The 23,140-nt window shown below is 36.8% G+C and overlaps 1 protein-coding gene across 1 annotated transcript in view; it reads right to left on the bottom strand.

Annotated features, from left to right (window-relative positions):
- LOC110458751 (RNA-binding protein cabeza-like) overlaps positions 1-23,140 on the bottom strand; it is a 37,976-nt gene that overhangs the window by 1,036 nt on the left and 13,800 nt on the right. Inside the window, exons 2-7 of the mRNA XM_021510639.1 lie at positions 10,718-10,874; positions 7,700-7,870; positions 5,102-5,235; positions 4,856-4,985; positions 3,953-4,261; positions 2,274-2,493 (exon numbers count right to left, since the gene is read on the bottom strand). Of these exons, the coding sequence (XP_021366314.1) occupies positions 2,282-2,493; positions 3,953-4,261; positions 4,856-4,985; positions 5,102-5,235; positions 7,700-7,870; positions 10,718-10,733 (972 nt within the window). The 5' untranslated portion in view covers positions 10,734-10,874 and the 3' untranslated portion in view covers positions 2,274-2,281. The remainder of the gene's footprint in view (positions 1-2,273; positions 2,494-3,952; positions 4,262-4,855; positions 4,986-5,101; positions 5,236-7,699; positions 7,871-10,717; positions 10,875-23,140) is intronic.

Raw genomic sequence — 23,140 nt, 5'->3', positions numbered from 1 at the left:
GGGGGGGGGCATACCCACCATTTATACAAAAATGGTTCCCGTTTACCCAAGGATGATCCACAACAAATATGGACCAAATCCTTTCATTCCTACAGAAGGAGAAGGATTTTAAAGAATAATTTGCTATGTTCCCCCTATTGGGCCCCATCCCTCAGGCCCCTGGGAGACCAGACGCCCCATTTATAGAAATAAGTGTTCCCCTGCCCGCAATAATGCTTTTGAACAAATTTGGACCAAATCCTTTAATTTCTACAGAAGAAGGATTTTAAAGAATAATTTGCTGTGTTTCCCCTATTGGGCCCCGTCCCTTAGGCCCCTGGGGGCCAGACCCACGGGTTATACAAAACTGGTCGCCCTTCAGTATAATGTGACCGGGTAGGGCGTCCTGTTGGGTGTCTTTAGCAGTATGTTTCAGTGAGGTAGCACTATAACGTCGGCATCAGTTCCGCGCTATCACAAGGAGACAAACACAAACATATCACAGCCTCCCAAAATACACACACATGCACTACACGCATGCATCTTGCACACAGGGGAGGCCGTCCTTAAATGACCTTAGCTGTTAATATGACGTTAAACAAAACAAGAGGCCCATAGGGCCTGTATCGCTCACCTGGATATCTAAGCAATCATGGCAAAATATTCTCCAAATGAGATCCAAGGTAATATGTCAGACCCCAAGGCCAATCCTTGTAGCATATCTGTATTAGATATTTCATGCACAGCAATTTTATGTATGGTTATGGGGTGGGATCTTAACTGTTTCCAAGCTGTGATTCAGAAACTAGGTCTCTAGGGTTGTGGCCGGACCCCAGGATCAATTCTAATATCATGACTGCATTTGTCTCTTTTTGCTCAGCATTTGTATATATAGTTTTGGGGTGGGGATCTCAACCGTTTCAAAGTTGTGACCCAGGGGTTAAGTCTCGAGAGTGGGGCAGACCCTGGGGTCAATTCTAATATCATGACTGCATTCATGTCTTTATGCCCAACAATAATATATATAGTTTTGGGGTGGGGATCTTAACCATTTCGAAGTTATGACTAAGGGGTCAAGTCTCCAAGGGTGGGGCAGTCCCCAAGGCCATCCTGGAAGCATATGTGCATTCGTCTCTTTATACTCAGCAATTGTATATATGGTTATAGGGTGGGGATCTCAAATGTTTCCAAGCTGTGACTAAGAAACTAGGTCCCAAGGTCAGACACCCAGGGTCTATTCAAATATCAAGACTGCATTCGTTTCTTTATGCCCAGCATTTGTATATATAGTTTTGGGGTGGGGATCTCAACCGTTTAAAAGTTATGGTCCAGGCACTATGTCTCCAAGGGTGGGGCCAGACCCTAGGGCCATCCTGGAAGTAAATGTGCATTCTTCTCTTTATACTCAGCAATTATATATATGGTGGGGATCTCAACCATTTCCAAGTAATACACTTTTTTTTGGCCCACCCCTTAGCCCAGGGGGTCAGTCACACCATTTGTACAATTTTGAATCCCTGCCTCCCATGAATGCATCTGAGCAAATATGATTGATATCCATGACATAGTTCTACAGAATCAGTCGTTTATAGCAATTTAGCCAAAATTGCCCCCTTTTGGCCCATGACCCTCCGCCCCCTGGGGGGACAGCCACACCATTTGTACAATTTTGATTCCCTGCCTCCCATGAATGCCTTTGATTAAATATGATTGAAATCCAGTGCATAGTTCTACAGAAGAAGTCGTTTGTAGCACTATAGCCAAATTGCCCCCTTTTGGCCCCGCCCCTCAGCCTCCTGGGGGTTCAGCCCAACCATTTGTACACGTTTGAATCTCCACCACCTAGGAATGCTTCCAGGCAAATATGGTCGATATCCATTTCTTAGTTCCAGAGAAGAAGTCGCTTAAAGCAATATAGCCAAATTGCCCCCTTTTTGCCCCGCCCCTTCGGAACTTTGTGCAAAACTAGTTGAAAATCATGCAGAAGCAACTAGTTCCAAAAAAATCTTTCTGTGTATTTAGTTCACAAGTCGATTGCTAGTATAAATATTTTGACAACGTATTTGGAAAGTTCTCAATAGTTTTCAAAGTTGATGTGAAACAACTTATTTGCAAGAGGACAAAAAATCTTACTTAACCTAGGGTGCAAGTGAACATTATCATCAATGATTCTAGAACATTGAGATAAAATACATTTCTAGATTCTTATCAATAACATACAATCACTTTAAAAAAAATCTTATGAAAGTTCATTATTGTGTACAACACTTTCGATTTGTTTAGGTAGTACAGACCTGTCCTTTCATCGTCGGTCACCAAATCCTACACGTCCCCGGTCTCCGAATCCGCCTCGTCCACCTCTAGGTCCTCCACGGCCTCTGTCACCAACTCCACCTCGTCCTCCACGGTCTCCAAATCCACCAAGGCATCCTCCAAATCTGGGGTCACCACGTCCTCTGTCAAATCCTCCACGACCCCCACTATCAAAACCTCCAAGCCCACGGCCACGGTATCCTGTAGATCAAATTCAGTTAAAATGTCAATATTTCAATTCCTTCTCAAGTTGGACTCAATTCAACTACCAAATAAAACCTGATTCATTTGCCAATGAATTTGACTAGATTAGCATTGCCTGTGCGTAGGATTTTTCACATGTTTAAACAAAAAATTCACAAGCAATTTGTTCAAACAACCAAAAATGGTAAATCAGCAAAATATTATCAGCTCAATGTTACTAGCGGTAGTGACAAGTCATGTACTGCCCCAGAAATTCTCCCTCCGTCTACCCATTCTGCCTTGTGCAAGTAACGTAGATCCACAGGGGTTCGGACCAAATGTCCGAAATACACATATCATGCTATAACTGATATGGGTCACAGCACACATAATGCAAGTGTATGTGTGCTGTGACCCATATCAGTATAGCATATGTATTTAAGACATTTCTAACAGACCCCTGTGGTAGATCAATGTGGTCCCGTCTTACATAAAATACAGTCGATCAGCCAAATGTCATATCAAATGTTTCGTCTGTTCTGGCCTGCTGTCTAATTCGACATTCAATTACTGCAGCTTCACATTCCAGAAGATGTAGAATCTCGAAATGTAGCGGCTCTCCACTTCGAGCTTGTTAAAAGATGGCTGCCGTAGACTCGCAGCTGAGCCTGTGCACCGCGTCTAGACATTATTCTTCCGCGATGACACATCAGAAAATTTGATAGCTTATGAATTCACCAATAAAAATTAAATATAACATTTAAGATACAGTTTCGTGTTTTGTTTCTACATAATTTTGCTGTATTGAACTATCAACGTTCACCATCATGTTGTATGATGTCTCTTCAGTGACGGACTATATTTTTTACATTATGTCAATACGTAGACTTGCACAAGCTCCAGAAGATGGGACAAACGATCAGAATGGACTTCACAAGTTCCAATTATTGATAAAAAGCACGTAGATTGAAATATAAGGATTGAATCTTGCTTTGGTCGATTCCATGGGGTGATGGATTGAGTTGGTCTTGAAACAGATTCAACATGAACTGCTTGTTTCAAGACCAACTCAATTCATCACCCCTTGACATCGACCGAAGCAAGATTCAATCATTAATTGAAGTTTAATTTGCTGTACATACCAGAAAACTACAAGGAAATCACACATTGCAATAAGCACTATAAAGAAAATATAAATAGCAGGTTTAAGCTACGCAGTTAGTCAATTATGGATAAACACCTCTACAAAGTGAGAAATTCTGATTGGCATAGGCCATATGCTACTGCTGTTCTATCAAGTAAATGCCTGGACAGTTTCAGTAAAAGTACTTCCCAGAATAAAACAATTTAAGTTATTTTTTATTCTTTATAGCTTAAATTTACCCCGTACACTGACAATTCAGCAAATCCCAATGAAATTGCAGCAGAGATAGTAATTGTTTAGAATATATCAGAAGCTGTATTCTAGTGTACATACCTCCAGAGCAGCCATCATCATCACCACCGTTTGGGCGGGGACTGTTACAGAGATTACACGAATTCCTCCAGGCAAAGTTCTTGTTGTTACAGCCATCTTCCTCGCATACCCAGTCTCCGGATCTCTCTGATCCACCTCCACCGCCACCGCCTCCGCGACCACCACCATATCCTCCTCTGCCGCGGTCTCCACCACCACGGTCCCCACAGAAACCACCTCGTCCTCCTCCACGGCCTCCTCTCATTGCCAGGGAGTTGATCTTCCTCTCTGCAATCTCAACCTGGATGGTCTTTACGTTGAAGCCTTTCTCTGTTTCCCAAGAGAGAAAATGTTATTTAATATTGATATTCACTACATGACGACACAATACATAAATGCTGCTTTATTTTATAGTATTCTCAAGTTTGACAACTGAACCAAGCTAGGTAATTTCTGAAAGAAGGATGGATGCAATGGTCCTTTTTGTGTTTTGTTTTGCAAGTTTTGACAGGTCTGACATGTTTGTCAAGTACACTATGCTACGCATAAAAGAGAGACCAAATTATGTATTACAGTTAACAACTAATTCTCATATTCCAAGAAATTCTGCATGATACTTCAAATTTATTTCAAGAAAGTAATTGAATGGGTCCCCTGGGTATTTTCATTTCATTCTGTTTAATTAATTTGGTTGCCCATAGCTTCGCTGACTCTTTCATAAGAGTTTTTTTTTCTTTCCACAGTAAAATTCTAGGATCACCCCCAGCTGCATGAAAATCATAAAGAACCAGAAATAAATTTACAGAAGAGTTGTTTGATACAGCACTAACCTCCACGCCAACCACAGAGACATAGACAATTGACAAAGGGTCCGTGCTGCAGTAAATTCTTATCTCTCTCACTGCTCCCTTTTTCTATACTTACCATTGCACCAGTTGATGGCTGCCTTGGCAGATTCAGAATCATCATAGGTAATGGTGGCCTCGCCTTTATGCCTGCCAGATATCTTATCCTTGTAGATCCAGATCTTTGGCTTGCCGGTCCTACGGTCAGTCTGATGAAAAAGGAAAGACAGGTTAACTGAAATGTTTCTATAATATTGACATTTTTATCTGCATGCTATAATACTATCATCATACTATAAAGAGGACGTTGAGGACTTCTACTCACCTTGATGACACCAAGGCTTCCGAAGTGGTTGAAGAGAGCGTCCTCATCGGCATCCTCCCCGAGTCCCGACACAAAGATAGTGTCCATCATCTGTTCCATCTCTGGGCGTCCACTGCCACCATCATCATCCCTTCCTGTAACGGTTATTGCAGTGTTATTTACATGTCATAACTCATGCAGCTTATGATTAAAGTGTTTTCTAGAATAAAACTAAACAACGTTGTCTAGAATAAATTTGACGAATTTCGATTTCTTTGCTTCATGTTTAGGTTTTTGTCCAAAATATTTTCCTTCTGTTTCTTATAACCCAACAACACCTTAATAAATAATTCAGGTTCCAACTTCAGAGAATCCAGGTCACATATTGAATTTGTCCCTAGATCTGTACAAAAAGACACAATTTTTGCTCGTGCGCAAGTACTATTGGAAAATAACTTGTATTAACCAATGTACTGGCACACCAACAACGAGAATAATTATTTTTGATGGAAACCACATATATAATCTAACCAGAGCTCGCCAATGTTTGGGATAAAATCACTATGAACAAGAACAATCTGGGGGTCTGGGGGTGTGGATATGGGTTTGACTACAGACAAGGAATATTTTATCAAGAGCTCTGGTTAACAGTAAACACTTGGTGACCAATTCAACATTTGGAGACATATTGCAACAAATATGTTTTGCAAAATATTAATATAATGTGAAGTTGAATGATTGAATTGCCCACTATCAAACAGTAACAAAATGTTTAACACACAAAACAGCAGTGGTGCATTACGATATGAACAACCTTCCAGCTACAGTTTGGTTTGATTATTTGGTCTCGACTTTTCAATTAAAATGTCCATTACAGACTTTTATACCTTTTACCTCAGGCTTTGTTCCTACTTATTGGATGCATTTCTTTTAACATTTTTCTACTTTTCCTTTCATTTTCTTTTGCAATACAATACTTTTATTTACAGCAAGCGTTTGTTGTTTATTTGGATTTACCCCCTTTTTCCGTGTTTTGCTTTGCCATACTCATTTCTATAGTGGCAATAACCTTTACATGTAATGTACATTCAATTTAATGTTCTAAAATCAATTTCATTTCAAACCATCTTTGTATTAAGATTCAATCTGGTCACCTCCTTACACCTTTAGATTATATACCATTTTTAGTCGGTCTTCAACAACATTTACTACTTGCTTGGAAGGCTTTTTAAGATTTGTTGACTTTTGGAGTTATTAACCTTTTACATTTAATGGTCTTGACAAGTCAGCACACGCCATGTTTATGAGGCAAATAAACTGTGCCAACTCATTTTATGATATTTCACATCAACTCGTTGCTTTAATCGCTCATTTTATGGAATAGCAGTATTTTTACCCGTTTCCACAATTGTTTTACTTTTAAATCACTCCCCGTTTAGATCAACCCAGTCAAAAAATGCTGTTCATTGGATGACTTTTCCAATGCTAGTTTACTCACAACATTACATTTTGAATGGTGCAATATCTGTCACTCATCTTGTTTCAAGACTGATGTCACTTATGTTTCACCAAAGTTGACATTTTCACATGATGTAACATGAAATATATACACATTTCCTCCCTAAGATCCATAAATTCATGAGTGCTCTACAATAGCTCCATCTTCCAAACAGAAGGTGAAATGAAACCTGTTTATCAGAACTTAGCATTGATACGAGGCACTGGACTAATGTAATACCAAATGTTCACTTTGTTCATGTATACAGTATCTGAATGCTTCAAGTTTTGTACACTTAGATTTTTGTGAATCAAAGACTGAGCTGTCCTGTTAATTTCTCATCAGTGCGTCCCTATATTCAATCCTGGATACACCGTGTGCTCATATATTTTCCTATTTCCTTTTGCTGACAGCAAGATTGATTTTCCCACACTATTTCTGTTGCCAGTCAATAAAAAATATATGAGCATACTGTATCCGAACTCCTTCAATATATCAATGTTTTAAACCTGTTTACATTTCTCAGTTTGAAACATGTCTAGTGAGGATGAACCCTGTGTAGGGAGTAAAAGAGGGATTCTAAACAAGGATAGGACTATGATACCAAAGCTACATTACCAATAACATTAAGGACATAGTTATTCTGTTTCATGATATATGAGAATTGTTGTTCCAAAGCTTCAACCACCTTTTTGGTACAATACTGGTCCAGAAGTACCAAGACCATTTGCCGATGCCCTTGGCATTTCTATAAGTGTATAGTATCTGAAGATTCTGTTCATGTGAAGGTGTAACTCCCCTAGTAATAATACACTGCCAACAGACTGTCTTCTCTTCTGTAGCAATCTACAAATCACTGTTTGTCACCCAATTCAAACCTCATCAGCATTTGACACTTTGCACGATGTGGACGCTGCACAACGGTAACACTATTTCTCTTGTTATAAGCAGCAAACTGTTGTGTCGGTACACCATGAACCTTGGGACAAGTGCCGTTACTAACATCTGGTAAAAGTAAATACATCGACATATACTACAGATTTTAACATTTGACAAGTCAACACATGTATATACCAATTGTTTAAGTGATTTGATAGATTCAGCTTAAGACTGTTTGATACCTCTACCGCCACCGCCTCCGCGACCACCACCATATCCTCCTCTGCCGCGGTCTCCACCACCACGGTCGCCAAAGAAACCACCTCCTCCTCCAAAGCCTCCTCTCATTTCCAGGGGGTTGATCTTCCTCTCTGCAATCTCAACCTTGATGGTCTTTCCGTTGAGGTCTTTCTCTGTTACCCAAGAGAGAAAATGTTATGTAATATTGATATTCATTACATGACTACAAAATACATAAATGCTGCTTTATTTTATAGTATTCTCAAGTTTGACCACTGAACCAAGCTAGGTAATTTCTAAAAGAAGGATGGATGCAATGGTCCTTTTTGTGTTTTGTTTTGCAAAGTTTTGACAGGTCTGACATGTTTGTCAAGTTCACTATGCTACGCATAAAAGAGAGACCAAATTATGTATTACAGTTAACAACTAATTCTCATATTCCAAGAAATTCTGCATGATACTTCAGATTTATTTCAAGAAAATAATGGACTGGGTCCTTTCATAAGAATATATTTTTTTCCACAGTAAAATTCTAGGATCACCCCCAGCTGCATGAAAATCATAAAGAACCAGAAATAAATTTACAGGAAAGTTGTTTGATACAGCACTGACACCCCAACCATTTGTATAATTTAGAATCTCAACTACCTAGGGATGCTTCCAGTCAAATATGGCTCATATCCATCTCTTAGTTCCAGAGAAGAAGTCTCTTAAAGCAATATAGGCAAATTGCCCCTTTTTGGCCCCGCCCCTAAGCCCCCTGAGGCGTCAGTCCCACCATTTGTATAATTTTGAATCCCCATCACATAGGGATGCTTCCAGTCAAGTTTAGTTAAATTCCAATCAGTGGTTGAGAAGAAGAGGTCGTTTGAAGAAATTGTCGACGTACGGACGGACGACGGACGAACAACGGACGCCACGGTATGACATAAGCTCACCTTCGTCCTTCGGACCCGGTGAGCTAATAATAGAAACTGTGTGCTTATCATAGCTACTCTACATCACACCATAAGCAATGGAGGTGAAACGGTTTGTAATTTACACAATTTAAACAACTGAATTAACATGTTTTTGAGAACAATTGTACCTTATTGTTTTATTTATTGGATTATGTTGAAAGAATGAAAAAATGAATAGTTAAGCATTTTAAAAAATATATAAAAATCATGGGTGGTAGGTGGGTTTTTTAAGAAAAATGAAAACATAACACAACCTCTGCTGCATTAAAGAGTATGGTCAGTACCCAGAGGTCATTCCAAACACACACAGTACCCATCTACTGTGTACGGCTGGGTGACCAGGGATACTGAACTTCGAGGATGCTGCTTCGATGCTTCAGGCTGCTGGAGAAATCTGGCCAGGAGCCTTAGAAAAGACTCCAGTTTTGTTGGTGGGACACATTTCACAATGCTTCTCCATCAGTTGAAGGACTCAATCTTCATTATAGGGTTTTTGCCCCCAATGCACTTCTTCACACATTTCAACCTTTTTGTTGTACAAAATAAACTGTCAAATCATAAAACACATTTCCAGACTGTTTTATCAAGTGGCTCTGGTTTATCAAAGATTAAAGGTGTAAGCTTGTAATCAAATTCCAGGTTCTATGTCTAATAATAATAATAATAATAATAATAATATACAACATTTATATAGCGCCCAATATAATTTGTAAAATTACTCTAAAGCGCTTTACAACATATGGATAATAATAATGGTTATAATTGTGAAAACCAGAAACAAAATCTTATAATTACTTTTATACATTTAAGCCAGCACTTTATCCGCCATGATTTATACCCGAAATATAACATTTAAAAACAGACAAACTGTTTGTTCCACATGAATTTACAGGTCATTTACTCTGCTTTATCAATTTAAATAGTGACGTTTTTTCTGGTCGGCGCCCTTGCCCTTATTAAATCCTAGCTTGAGCACTGATAAATTGTTGTAAGATCGCAGCTTGACTATGCATGGCACCACACAGGTCTACAAAAACACATTGACAAGATAGAGGGAGTTCAAAGAAGAGCAAGTGTCTCCCGGGAATGAAGGACCTGAACTACATTGAGAGGTTGGAGAAAATAAAGCTACCAACACTGGCCTTCAGGAGAACAAGGGGATATATAATAGAACTGTACAAAATAATATTACACATTTATGATAAAAAATGTTTTAACGCTGGCATACTATGGAAGAATGCCGCTGATCGCCACAGTGGCAGAGGACACATCAAAACAAATATTCCCTTAAGGGATCAATAAATTCCCTCAGAAAAATATATTTTTCACTCAGATTAGTGATAATTTGGAATGAACAGCCAGAACATATATCAGCACTAAATGCTTATTCTTTTAACAATAAGCTAGACAATCACTTGAAAAATCAAGATTTTTTTCTTCAATTACACAGCAACAATCAAATCGTAGACATCAATGTACATTATACCGGATAAACGTGGCAGATGTAATTTGTTTATTTATTTGAGAGTCTGGTGTAGAGGACTTTAATTGTCCTGAACCAGAAATAAACTTATCTTCACTTTGTCGTAGTCTGTCAAACGTACGAAAGTGTTGTCTGCAAATGAGGCCACATCTCCTAGCGCGATTTTTGCCACTTCCGAAGAGCGAAGAAGAAATTCTTATATCGATAAACAGTGTTTGCAAAGAAATATATCAATCTTGTTTTGCAATGAACTTTCAAAATGTTCATCAATTTTAAACAGCAAAATAAAAAATGAAAACCAAGACAAAGTAAATTGCAAGGCAATCAATAGTCCCCCACCGGTAATGATTTCTATATTTAACAAAGATTACACTTATGTCAGGAAGCAAAGATCACAGTGACGTCATAGTGACCTACTTCTTGCACTCCACCATCCTAAGATATCCTTGTACACCAAATCTAGTTACTCCTGGTGAAATTTGTTTTGGTTTGTTTTTGTTTTACATCCTATTAACAGCTATGGTCATTTAAGGACGTGCAAGGTTCCGGGTGAAAAACCTCTGACCTACGGCCAGTACCTGGCGACTGCCCCATGTAGGTCTCGAACCTGCGACCCAGTGAAGGAGGGCCAGTGGTAGCGGAATGTCGGACGCCTTCACCACTTGGCCACAGCGGCCTCTCCAGGGCAGATCTTCTTTCCAGAAATCTGGTGTACTCCAATCTGGTGTACTCCAGCTAAAAAAGTATAGAACAGATGCCCCGTATCAACTTTTTCAAAAGTTTAGGTCAAAGGTCAAATCTTAGGTCACAGTAAGGTCATATTGACCTTTTTCTTGCACTCTGCATTCCGCAATCCCAAGATGCCCATGTACACCAAAGATATGTCAGGATAAACTTCTCAGATGGGATGACGGAGTGCAAACCTATAGTCCCTCCCGGGAACTAGTAATGGTGGGGGACTTATAACTTACCTGTAATACCATCAGCAAAACCCATAAACAACAAAACAAGAGGCCCAATGGGCCTGCATCGCTCACCTAGTATTAATCTCACACTTGTTATCTTAAAAGTGGACTAAAATACAGCTACAGACAGAATATCAGTGTTTGATTCATAAGAACCTATCAAAAGATTTAAACATATGACGCCTGTGACCTTGAATGTCGAACAGGGACATACATTAAGTTGAACAGAGTTTATGGTCTTCCAACCCAGCATGCTTCTGGTAAAATATCATTCACCCTGGACCTTTTGGTTATACAGAACGAGTCATTTACAGATTTAAACATATATTGGCCACTGTGACCTTCCATATGGGCGAAGGTCATTCATTTAAACAAACTTGGTAGTCCTTCACCCCAGCATGTTAATGGCAAAAGTATTCTTTACTTTTCATATATTCCGAGTATGATGTAAATATAAAGAAACGCATTATAACTAAACGTCCTTTTGGAATGTGCGTGCTGAAACAAAACAAATTAGTTTTTTTTCCCTCTTTTATATATTGTTATTATTTTTGTATCAGTTCCGGATCTATACGTAGCCTTGTTTTGTGACTTATCGTGTACTTAAATCCGGTTTCCGGTTTTTATTATAATATTTATTGTTTACAAGATACCCATTTTACGACAGAAACGGAAGAATTAATAAGAAATGAATGGGGATATGATTGGTTTTTTTAACTCGTTTGGATCAAATGCAAGAGGAGTGGCTATCCTTTTGAGTAATAATTTCGAAACTAAAGTACATAGAGAAAAGAAAGATGCAACTGGTATTTTTTTAGCATTAGCCATTGAAATAGAAGATTCACACATTACTTTGAGTAATATATATGGCCCAAACCAAGATAACCCAGATTTTTACAACAAGGTATCGGAAGCTATTGAAGTTTTTGATAATACTAAGGTTATTATTTGTGGTGGTTTTAATCTAGTCTTAAACGTGAGCTTGATTATGATAAAAACTATATAAACTTAAATAACCCTCAGGCTAGAAACAAACTTTTGGAGATAATAGATCATTTTAATTTGGTTGATATTTTTAGAGAACACCATGAAGAAACTAGGAGATATACATGGAGGAAAAGTAATCCTATTAGACAAGCTCGTCTTGATTTTTCTTCTTATTTCAGAAAACCTACTTTCTAGTGTCAATCTTTCAAGTGTAGACCCAGGTTATCGATCAGACCATTCGTTCCCTAAAATTACAATGAAAATAAATGAATTTAAGAAGGGGGGGGGAGGGGGGCTTATGGAAAATGAATAATTCTTTACTACAAGATATAAAGTACTTAAATATTATAACAATTATATAGATAATGTTAAGAAACAATATTGTCTTCCAGTCTACAAGATAGATAACCTTGAAAATATATCGGACTCTGATTTACAATTTAATATAAATGATCAGCTATTTTTGGAAACTTTATTGATGGAAATCAGAGGAAAAACTATTTCTCATTCCTCATATAGAAAACAACAGCAAAATAATAGAGAGGATATTCTTAAGAAGTCAATAGCAGAGTAAGAGGCAGAGGGTGTAAATATAGAGGTATTGGAAAATAAGAAAAAAAGAACTAGAAACCATTAGATTGCAAAAAATTAAGGGGAGTATGATTCGGTCTAGAGCTAGGTGGGTGTAGGAGGAGGAACAACCGACTAATTACTTCTTCAGTTTAGAGAACAGAAACTTTACATCCAAAATTATACCAAAACTACATAAGGATACTGGTGAGATTTTGACGTGACAGGAAGATATATTAGAGGAAATGAGTACCTTTTATAGGAAACTGTATGATTCTACATGTGATGGTCATGACATAAATTTAATGTTTTTTCTTAGTGACTGTGAGGTACCGAAGCTGTCTCGGCTTGATTCTGATCAATTGGAGGGGTCAATTATTTATGAGGAAGCTAGTAAAACATTAAAACACATTAAGAATAAAAAAAGGCCAGGGTCCGATGGGTTTACAACAGAAATTTTTAAATGTTTTTGGAGAAAATTAGGGCATTTTGTTGTTAGAGCAATTAAATATGGTTATCATAGGGGGAATTATCTATAACTCAAAGGCATGGAATTATTACTTGTATACCAAAGGCAGATAAACCCAGACATTTTATTAGAAATTGGAAGGCTATATCATTGTTAAATATTGTTTACGAAATTGCATCAGGTACTATAGCTTATAGGATTAGAATTGTTTTTGACAAGTTAATAGATAGGGATCAAACTGGTTTTCTTTCAGGGCGGTATATAGGTGTAAACACAAGGCTCATACATGATATAATGCAATATACTGAAGAAAATGATATTCCTGGAATGCTTTTGACGATAGATTTTGATTCAGTGGCTTGGGGTTTTATTGATTGATAAAGTCTTAAATTTCTTTGGATTTGGTAAAAGTATTTCATTTTGGGTTAAAACTTTACACAAAAATGCTTATTCAGTCATTAATCAGGGCGGTAATCTGTCGTCTTCTCTTAATATTAAACGAGGTTGTCGTCAAGGGAACGCGATCGTCCCATATTAATTATACTCTGTGTTGAAATTTTGGCCCTCAGATTACGAAATAATGATAACATTCAAGGTATAGAAATTGATAATTGTCCAATATTAGTATCCCAATATGCAGATGATACCTCACTTATCTTAGATGGATCAGAAAAATCTCTGACAGAAGCAATTGAAGAACTTAATGAGTATGCCAAAATTTCGGGGGTGAAAATTAATATAGAAAAAACACAAGTAGTTTGGATTGGTAAATTACTATTATTAGTACCAGTGTTATTGTTGTTTATATATCACGTACTGAAGTAGGCTTCTCCCAGCCCTTGACAAAGCTGAAAATATTATGTCTTGTCTACCTCCCAACCTTTTCTTCCACTTTGTTTTTTTTTTAAATCTATTTTTTTCTTTCCTTTTCTTTAAACGTCTTTAATTCTTCCTACTTTCTCTTGCCTGTCCAGTCAATAAAGTGCAATATACATTCATGTAAATCTGACCTTATCACTGCAGGTATACAATAGACAATTTACTGTTTATTTGTTTTGTTACTGCTCCCTCAACTTTATGTGTATGCTGTCAGGATGTGACCATCATGCGACATGTGAAAGGTGATAATGTGTAGGAATGATGAGATATGAGGTATGGATGACATGCGGTAATGAATGATGCTGATGAGGATGTGATAAAATCATGCCTTGTATATTTTTTTCCTCTTGTTTTCTTGATAATAACATTGAGGATGATGACCACATGTACATGATGCGAGTATTNTTGGTTTTTTTAACTCGTTTGGATCAAATGCAAGAGGAGTGGCTATCCTTTTGAGTAATAATTTCGAAACTAAAGTACATAGAGAAAAGAAAGATGCAACTGGTATTTTTTTAGCATTAGCCATTGAAATAGAAGATTCACACATTACTTTGAGTAATATATATGGCCCAAACCAAGATAACCCAGATTTTTACAACAAGGTATCGGAAGCTATTGAAGTTTTTGATAATACTAAGGTTATTATTTGTGGTGGTTTTAATCTAGTCTTAAACGTGAGCTTGATTATGATAAAAACTATATAAACTTAAATAACCCTCAGGCTAGAAACAAACTTTTGGAGATAATAGATCATTTTAATTTGGTTGATATTTTTAGAGAACACCATGAAGAAACTAGGAGATATACATGGAGGAAAAGTAATCCTATTAGACAAGCTCGTCTTGATTTTTCTTCTTATTTCAGAAAACCTACTTTCTAGTGTCAATCTTTCAAGTGTAGACCCAGGTTATCGATCAGACCATTCGTTCCCTAAAATTACAATGAAAATAAATGAATTTAAGAAGGGGGGGGGAGGGGGGCTTATGGAAAATGAATAATTCTTTACTACAAGATATAAAGTACTTAAATATTATAACAATTATATAGATAATGTTAAGAAACAATATTGTCTTCCAGTCTACAAGATAGATAACCTTGAAAATATATCGGACTCTGATTTACAATTTAATATAAATGATCAGCTATTTTTGGAAACTTTATTGATGGAAATCAGAGGAAAAACTATTTCTCATTCCTCATATAGAAAACAACAGCAAAATAATAGAGAGGATATTCTTAAGAAGTCAATAGCAGAGTAAGAGGCAGAGGGTGTAAATATAGAGGTATTGGAAAATAAGAAAAAAAGAACTAGAAACCATTAGATTGCAAAAAATTAAGGGGAGTATGATTCGGTCTAGAGCTAGGTGGGTGTAGGAGGAGGAACAACCGACTAATTACTTCTTCAGTTTAGAGAACAGAAACTTTACATCCAAAATTATACCAAAACTACATAAGGATACTGGTGAGATTTTGACGTGACAGGAAGATATATTAGAGGAAATGAGTACCTTTTATAGGAAACTGTATGATTCTACATGTGATGGTCATGACATAAATTTAATGTTTTTTCTTAGTGACTGTGAGGTACCGAAGCTGTCTCGGCTTGATTCTGATCAATTGGAGGGGTCAATTATTTATGAGGAAGCTAGTAAAACATTAAAACACATTAAGAATAAAAAAAGGCCAGGGTCCGATGGGTTTACAACAGAAATTTTTAAATGTTTTTGGAGAAAATTAGGGCATTTTGTTGTTAGAGCAATTAAATATGGTTATCATAGGGGGAATTATCTATAACTCAAAGGCATGGAATTATTACTTGTATACCAAAGGCAGATAAACCCAGACATTTTATTAGAAATTGGAAGGCTATATCATTGTTAAATATTGTTTACGAAATTGCATCAGGTACTATAGCTTATAGGATTAGAATTGTTTTTGACAAGTTAATAGATAGGGATCAAACTGGTTTTCTTTCAGGGCGGTATATAGGTGTAAACACAAGGCTCATACATGATATAATGCAATATACTGAAGAAAATGATATTCCTGGAATGCTTTTGACGATAGATTTTGAGAAAGCTTTTGATTCAGTGTCTTGGGTTTTTATTGATAAAGTCTTAAATTTCTTTGGATTTGGTAAAAGTATTTCATTTTGGGTTAAAACTTTACACAAAAATGCTTATTCAGTCATTAATCAGGGCGGTAATCTGTCGTCTTCTCTTAATATTAAACGAGGTTGTCGTCAAGGGAACGCGATCGTCCCATATTAATTATACTCTGTGTTGAAATTTTGGCCCTCAGATTACGAAATAATGATAACATTCAAGGTATAGAAATTGATAATTGTCCAATATTAGTATCCCAATATGCAGATGATACCTCACTTATCTTAGATGGATCAGAAAAATCTCTGACAGAAGCAATTGAAGAACTTAATGAGTATGCCAAAATTTCGGGGGTGAAAATTAATATAGAAAAAACACAAGTAGTTTGGATTGGTAAATTACTATTATTAGTACCAGTGTTATTGTTGTTTATATATCACGTACTGAAGTAGGCTTCTCCCAGCCCTTGACAAAGCTGAAAATATTATGTCTTGTCTACCTCCCAACCTTTTCTTCCACTTTGTTTTTTTTTTAAATCTATTTTTTTCTTTCCTTTTCTTTAAACGTCTTTAATTCTTCCTACTTTCTCTTGCCTGTCCAGTCAATAAAGTGCAATATACATTCATGTAAATCTGACCTTATCACTGCAGGTATACAATAGACAATTTACTGTTTATTTGTTTTGTTACTGCTCCCTCAACTTTATGTGTATGCTGTCAGGATGTGACCATCATGCGACATGTGAAAGGTGATAATGTGTAGGAATGATGAGATATGAGGTATGGATGACATGCGGTAATGAATGATGCTGATGAGGATGTGATAAAATCATGCCTTGTATATTTTTTTCCTCTTGTTTTCTTGATAATAACATTGAGGATGATGACCACATGTACATGATGCGAGTATTTATGGTAATGACCAGTGTTGATTTGTATTTTTTCTCTGTATGATTATGACGATACAATGACATTATGATGAATCGAAAATGAAAGGAAGTATATTGAATGATATTACTGTGATATTACTTTGATGATGATGATGATGATGATGATGATGATGTTGATGCATTGTATGTAATATGATGAGATGTTGTTTTATATATAAAAAAAAAGTGATGATGATGAGAATGATGATGAGGATGATGCATGTCTGTGAAATGTGCTGGTAATGAGGCTATTGTTTATGATGGATGATGCTTGATGAATGATGATTATGATATCTGCTAATTTGATGAAGATGTATATTGCACATAAAATTGTAAATAAAAAAACTACAGAAAGAAAATGTTAATGGCAAAAAAAATCACCCTTGACCATTTGCTTATTGTGAAGCCGTTTGAACAAACTTGGTAGCCTTTCATCCCAGCATGCTACTGGCCAAATATCATCACCCTGGGCATTTTGGCTATTCAGAAAAAGGTGTTTAAAGGTTTTAAGCATATTTGACCACTGTGACCTTGAATATATGTCAAGGTCATTCATTTGAACAAACTTGGTAGCCCTTCATCCTAGCATGCTACTGGCCAAATATCATTATCCTAGGCCTTTTAGTTATTCAGAAGAAGTTGTTTAAAGATTTTTTAAAACATTTGACCCCTGTGACCTTGAATATAAGTAAAGGTCATTCATTTGAACAAACTTGGTAGCTCTTTATCCCAGCATGTTATTGGCCAAATATACTTATCCTACGCTTCTTGATTATTTGCTCACCTGCCCGAAGGGCAAGTGAGCATATGTCATGGTGCGGCGTCCGTCCTCCGTCCGTCAGTCCGTCGTCCGTCCGTCCGTCATCCGTCCTCGTCCGTCAACTTTTCCTTTAAACAACTACTTCTGAAGAATGGACTGGCCTAGAGTCATGATATTTGGCTGAAAGCTTTGTTGGTAGGAGCCCGACAAAGTTTGAGAACTAAAATGACCTTGACCTACTTTCAAGGTCACAGGGGTCAAATAAGTCAAAAACTTCAAACGAATTCTTCTGAAGAATTAAAAGGTATAGAATCTTCATATTTGGCTGATGACTTCCTGAAGAACTGAAAGTTATAGAACCTAAATATTTGGCTTGTAGCTTTCTGGGAAAGAGCCCAACAAAGTTTGCGAATGAATATGACCTTGACCTTCTTTCAAGGTCACAGGAGTCAGATATGTCTAATGCTTATAACAACTTCTTCTGAAGAACTGGAAGGTATAGAACCTTAATATTTGGCTAGTTATTTCCTGGGAAAGAGCCAAAAACGTTTGCGAATGAAAATGAATTTGACTTACTTTCAAGGTCACAGCGTTCAAATATGTAAAACGGTTCAAACTACTTCTTCTGAAGAATTAAAATGCATAAAATCATAATATTTGGCTGGTGACTTCCTGGGATAGAGCTCACCAAAGTTTGCGAATGAAAATGACCTCAATCTGTTTTAGAGGTCACAGAGGTCAACAACATTTTAAAGGATTTGTTCTTAAGAACTAAAAGAAATGGATTGATAAGATTTGGCTGGTAGCTTTTTGGAACAGAGCTAAAAAATTTGAGAAGGAAAATGACATTGACCTACTTACAAGGTCACAGCGAAAAATATGTAAAGCAACTTCTGAAGAAGAATAAAAAAGCATAGAATCTTATAATAATATTTTGCTTATAGTTTCAACAGATGGAGCCAACAAAGTTTGCGAGGGAAATATGTTTAGTGCAATATAATATTTAATGAGAATATTTTGCTATGACTGCTTAAATATTCAGGTGAGCGATACAGGTCCTCTTGGGCCTCTTGTTCAGAAGAAGCCGTTTAAAGTTTTTTAACATATTTGACCCCTGTGACCTTGAATATAAGTGAATATCATTCATTTGAACAAACTTGGTAACCCTTTACCAAATCATATTACTGGCCAAATATCATAACCCTTGGCCTCTTGTTTTTCAGAAGAAGTTATTTGAAGGTTTTAAACATATTTGACCCCTGTGACCTTGAATATAAGTGAATATCATTCATTTGAACAAACTTGGTAACCCTTTACCAAATCATATTACTGGCCAAATATCATAACCCTTGGCCTCTTGTTTTTCAGAAGAAGTTATTTGAAGGTTTTAAACATATTTGACCCCTGTGACCTTGAATATAAGTGAATGTCATTCATTTGAACAAACTTGGTAGTCCTTCAGCCTATCATATTACTGGCCAAATATCATAACCATTGGCCTCTTGTTTTTCAGAAGAAGTTGTTCAAAGTTTTTAACATATTTGACCAATGTGACCTTGAATATATGTCAAGGTCATTCATTTGAACAAACTTGGTAGCCCTTTATCCTAGCATGCTACTGGCCAAATATCATTATCCTAGGCCTTTCAGTTATTCAGAAGAAGTTGTTTAAAGGATTTTTTAAGACATTTGACCCCTGTGACCTTGAACAAGGTCATTCATTTGAACAAACTTGGTAGCTCTTTATCCCAGCATGTTATTGGCCACATATAATTGTCCTACGCTTCTTGGTTATTAGTTCACCTGCCCGAAGGGCAAGTGAGCATATGTCATGGTGCGGCGTCCGTCCTCCGTCCGTCCGTCATCCGTCCTCGTCTGTCAACTTTTCCTTTAAACAACTACTTCTGAAGAATGGACAGGCCTAGAGTCATGATATTTGGCTGAAAGCTTTGTTGGTAGGAGCCCGACATAGTTTGAGAACTAAAATGACCTTGACCTACTTTCAAGGTCACAGGGGCCAAATAAGTCAAAAACTTCATACGAATTCTTCTGAAGAATTAAAAGGTATAGAATCTTCATATTTGGCTGATGGCTTCCTGCGATGGAGCCCAACAAAGTTTAGGAATGAAAATGACCTTGACCTTCTTTCAAGGTCACAGGGGTCAAATGTGTCAAACACTTCAAACGACTTCTTTTGAAGAACTGAAAGGTATAGAATCTTTATATTTGGCTGGTGGCTTCCTGAGATAAAGCCTGACAAAGTTTGAAAACGAAAATGACCTTGACCTACTTTCAAGGTCACAGGGGTCAGATATGTATAATGCTTAAAACGACTTCTTCTGAAGAACTGAAAGTCATAGAACCTAAATATTTGGCTTGTAGCTTTCTGGGAAAGAGCCCAACAAAGTTCGCGAATGAAAATGACCTTGACCTTCTTTCAAGGTCACAGGAGTCAGATATGTCTAATGCTTATAACAACTTCTTCTGAAGAACTGGAAGGTATAGAACCTTAATTTTTGGCTAGTTATTTCCTGGGAAAGAGCCAAAAACGTTTGCGAATGAAAATGAATTTGACTTACTTTCAAGGTCACAGCGTTCAAATATGTCAAACGGTTCAAACTACTTCTTCTGAAGAATTAAAATGCATAAAATCATAATATTTGGCTGGTGACTTCCTGGGATAGAGCTCACCAAAGTTTGCGAATGAAAATGACCTCAATCTGTTTTAGAGGTCACAGAGGTCAACAACATTTTAAAGGATTTTAAGAACTAAAAGAAATGGATTGATAAGATTTGGCTGGTAGCTTTTTGGAACAGAGCTTACAAATTTGAGAAGGAAAATGACATTGACCTACTTACAAGGTCACAGCGAAAAATATAGATAAGCAATAAAAAAGCATAGAATCTTATAATAATATTTTGCTTATCGTTTCAACAGATGGAGCCAACAAAGTTTGTGAGGGAAATATGTTTAGTGCAATATAATATTTAATGAGAATATTTTGCTATGACTGCTTAAATATTCAGGTGAGCGATACAGGCCCTCTTGGGCCTCTTGTTCAGAAGATGCCGTTTAAAGTTTTTTAACATATTTGACCCCTGTGACCTTGAATATACGTAAAGGTAATTCATTTGAACAAACTTCGTAGCCCTTCATCACAGCATGCTACTGGCCAAATATCATAACCCTGTGCCTCTTGCTTTTTCAGAAGAAGTTGTTTGAAGGTTTTAAACATATTTGACCCCTGTGACCTTGAAAATGAGTGAAGGTCATTTATTTGAACAAGTTTGGTAGCCCTTCATCCCAGTTTGCTTCTGGCCAAATATCATAACCCTGGGCCTCTTGCTTTTTCAGAAGAAGTTCTTCGAAGGTTTTAAACATATTTGACCCCTGTGACCTTGAATATACGTAAAGGTAATTCATTTGAACAAACTTCGTAGCCCTTCATCACAGCATGCTACTGGCCAAATATCATAACCCTGTGCCTCTTGCTTTTTCAGAAGAAGTTGTTTGAAGGTTTTAAACATATTTGACCCCTGTGACCTTGATAATAAGTGAATGTCATTCATTTGAACAAACTTGGTAGCCCTTCAGCCCATCATATTACTGGCCAAATATCATAACCCTTGGCCTCTTGTTTTTCAGAAGAAGTTGTTCAAAGTTTTAAACATATTTGACCCCTGTGACCTTGAAAATGAGTGAAGGTCATTTATTTGAACAAATTTGGTAGCCCTTCATCCCAGTTTGCTTCTGGCCAAATATCATCAACCTAAGCCTTTTGGTTATTAAGAAGAAGTTGTTTAAAGTAAAATATTGACGCCGGACGACGGCCGACGGACGGACGACAGACGGACGACGGACGCCGCACCACGGTATAAGCCAGGTGAGCTAAAAAAAATAACAGATTATGACTAACTAAATAGAATAAATAAATTTGTTAAATTATCTGGATTCGGTCAAGTTGACATATTGAAATTGCTAAGTTTTTAAAAATAAGTTTGAGATTTGATTAATTGTTCGTGTGGGTTACTTAAGGGAGTTTCTTTTAAGTGTAGAGACACGAAACCCTATGACGGCTACTCGGGTGAGATTGTTCTTATTTTTTCTAATATAGTTTTACATTGTTAGATGTTTGCTTCCTTTAGTAGATTTTGCCCATGTCTTTGACAATCATCCGTAATTTCAACAGTTTTCTACCGATATGAGCTACTTCTGAACGCGGAAGTCCTAATCGATAACACGGTTCCGGCGAACTTCCGGGTTCTTCCGCCCGAAATCCCGAGGATATATGATAAGTATATATATATATAACTGTGACATATACACAAGTAATTATTAAAGATCATCACGTTTAAGTAGCAATACCACCTTTGTCCGTTTTACTCACCCAGGCAAATTTAATCTACAAGAAAAGGAGGAACTCGTCTGTCTCAAAAACCGGGAAGTACATCATGTATGTAATATAATTATCGGTACGGAAAGTCGGTAATCAAATTCCGGATGCTTATCCACCCATTCACACATTAAAATATGGTCACAGGATACCCAGGGTGTATTACTACGTATACTGATCCTCCCATTAATTGGTATATACTGAGATTCCAGGAGGTCTGGGGTCTCCACCTCTCGATATGTAACCCATCCTTACCGCACATACCTATACCTACACAGGGTTCTCCCCAGAATTTTTTTAAGCCGATATGTTTCATTTGCAACGAACATTCAAGACGGACTCGCTAATATAATACCTTATAATACCTTATCAAACCTAAGAGGGGTGGGGGGTGTAATATAATGTTTAAAAAGTTACTTTTATTTACCAAACTTCTTTTGGTGAACATTAAAACCAAGGAAATAAATAAGTGTTTCTTATGTCTGAATTTTCAGCAACATATATTCTGAAAAAAAATACAATTTATAGAAAGGTGGATGAGTTTTGTACATTGAATAATAGATATGACATTTGTGTCTTATCTTTACATTTGTATCCCTTACTTAATCCCCATTAAAAAAAATTTAAAGAAGAAATATTTAAAAGCTATAGGGGGAAACACTTACATGAACAAGTTTATATCAAAGTTCTTAATGTTGTAAGAGAAAATGTTTTAATAAAATGTACAGTGTTTTTATTTCCTCTAAAACTATATTAAATACTGCTGTCAGTAAATGTGATCAAAGATTAAAACAGCATTTTTATTTGAGCTCTTCTTCATTAAAAACGACAAATCCGGAATTTCATTCCCCTTTCCGGTTTGTACTTTACACAATCCAAGATGGCGACCATCACTAACTGAATACACACGCTATTTCAGCGTTGTCAAATGCAATCATATG

Source organism: Mizuhopecten yessoensis, unplaced genomic scaffold, assembly GCF_002113885.1.
Source record: "Mizuhopecten yessoensis strain PY_sf001 unplaced genomic scaffold, ASM211388v2 scaffold9739, whole genome shotgun sequence".
In the NCBI taxonomy this organism is placed as follows: domain Eukaryota; kingdom Metazoa; phylum Mollusca; class Bivalvia; order Pectinida; family Pectinidae; genus Mizuhopecten; species Mizuhopecten yessoensis.
This window is presented reverse-complemented; position numbering and strand designations above follow the sequence as displayed.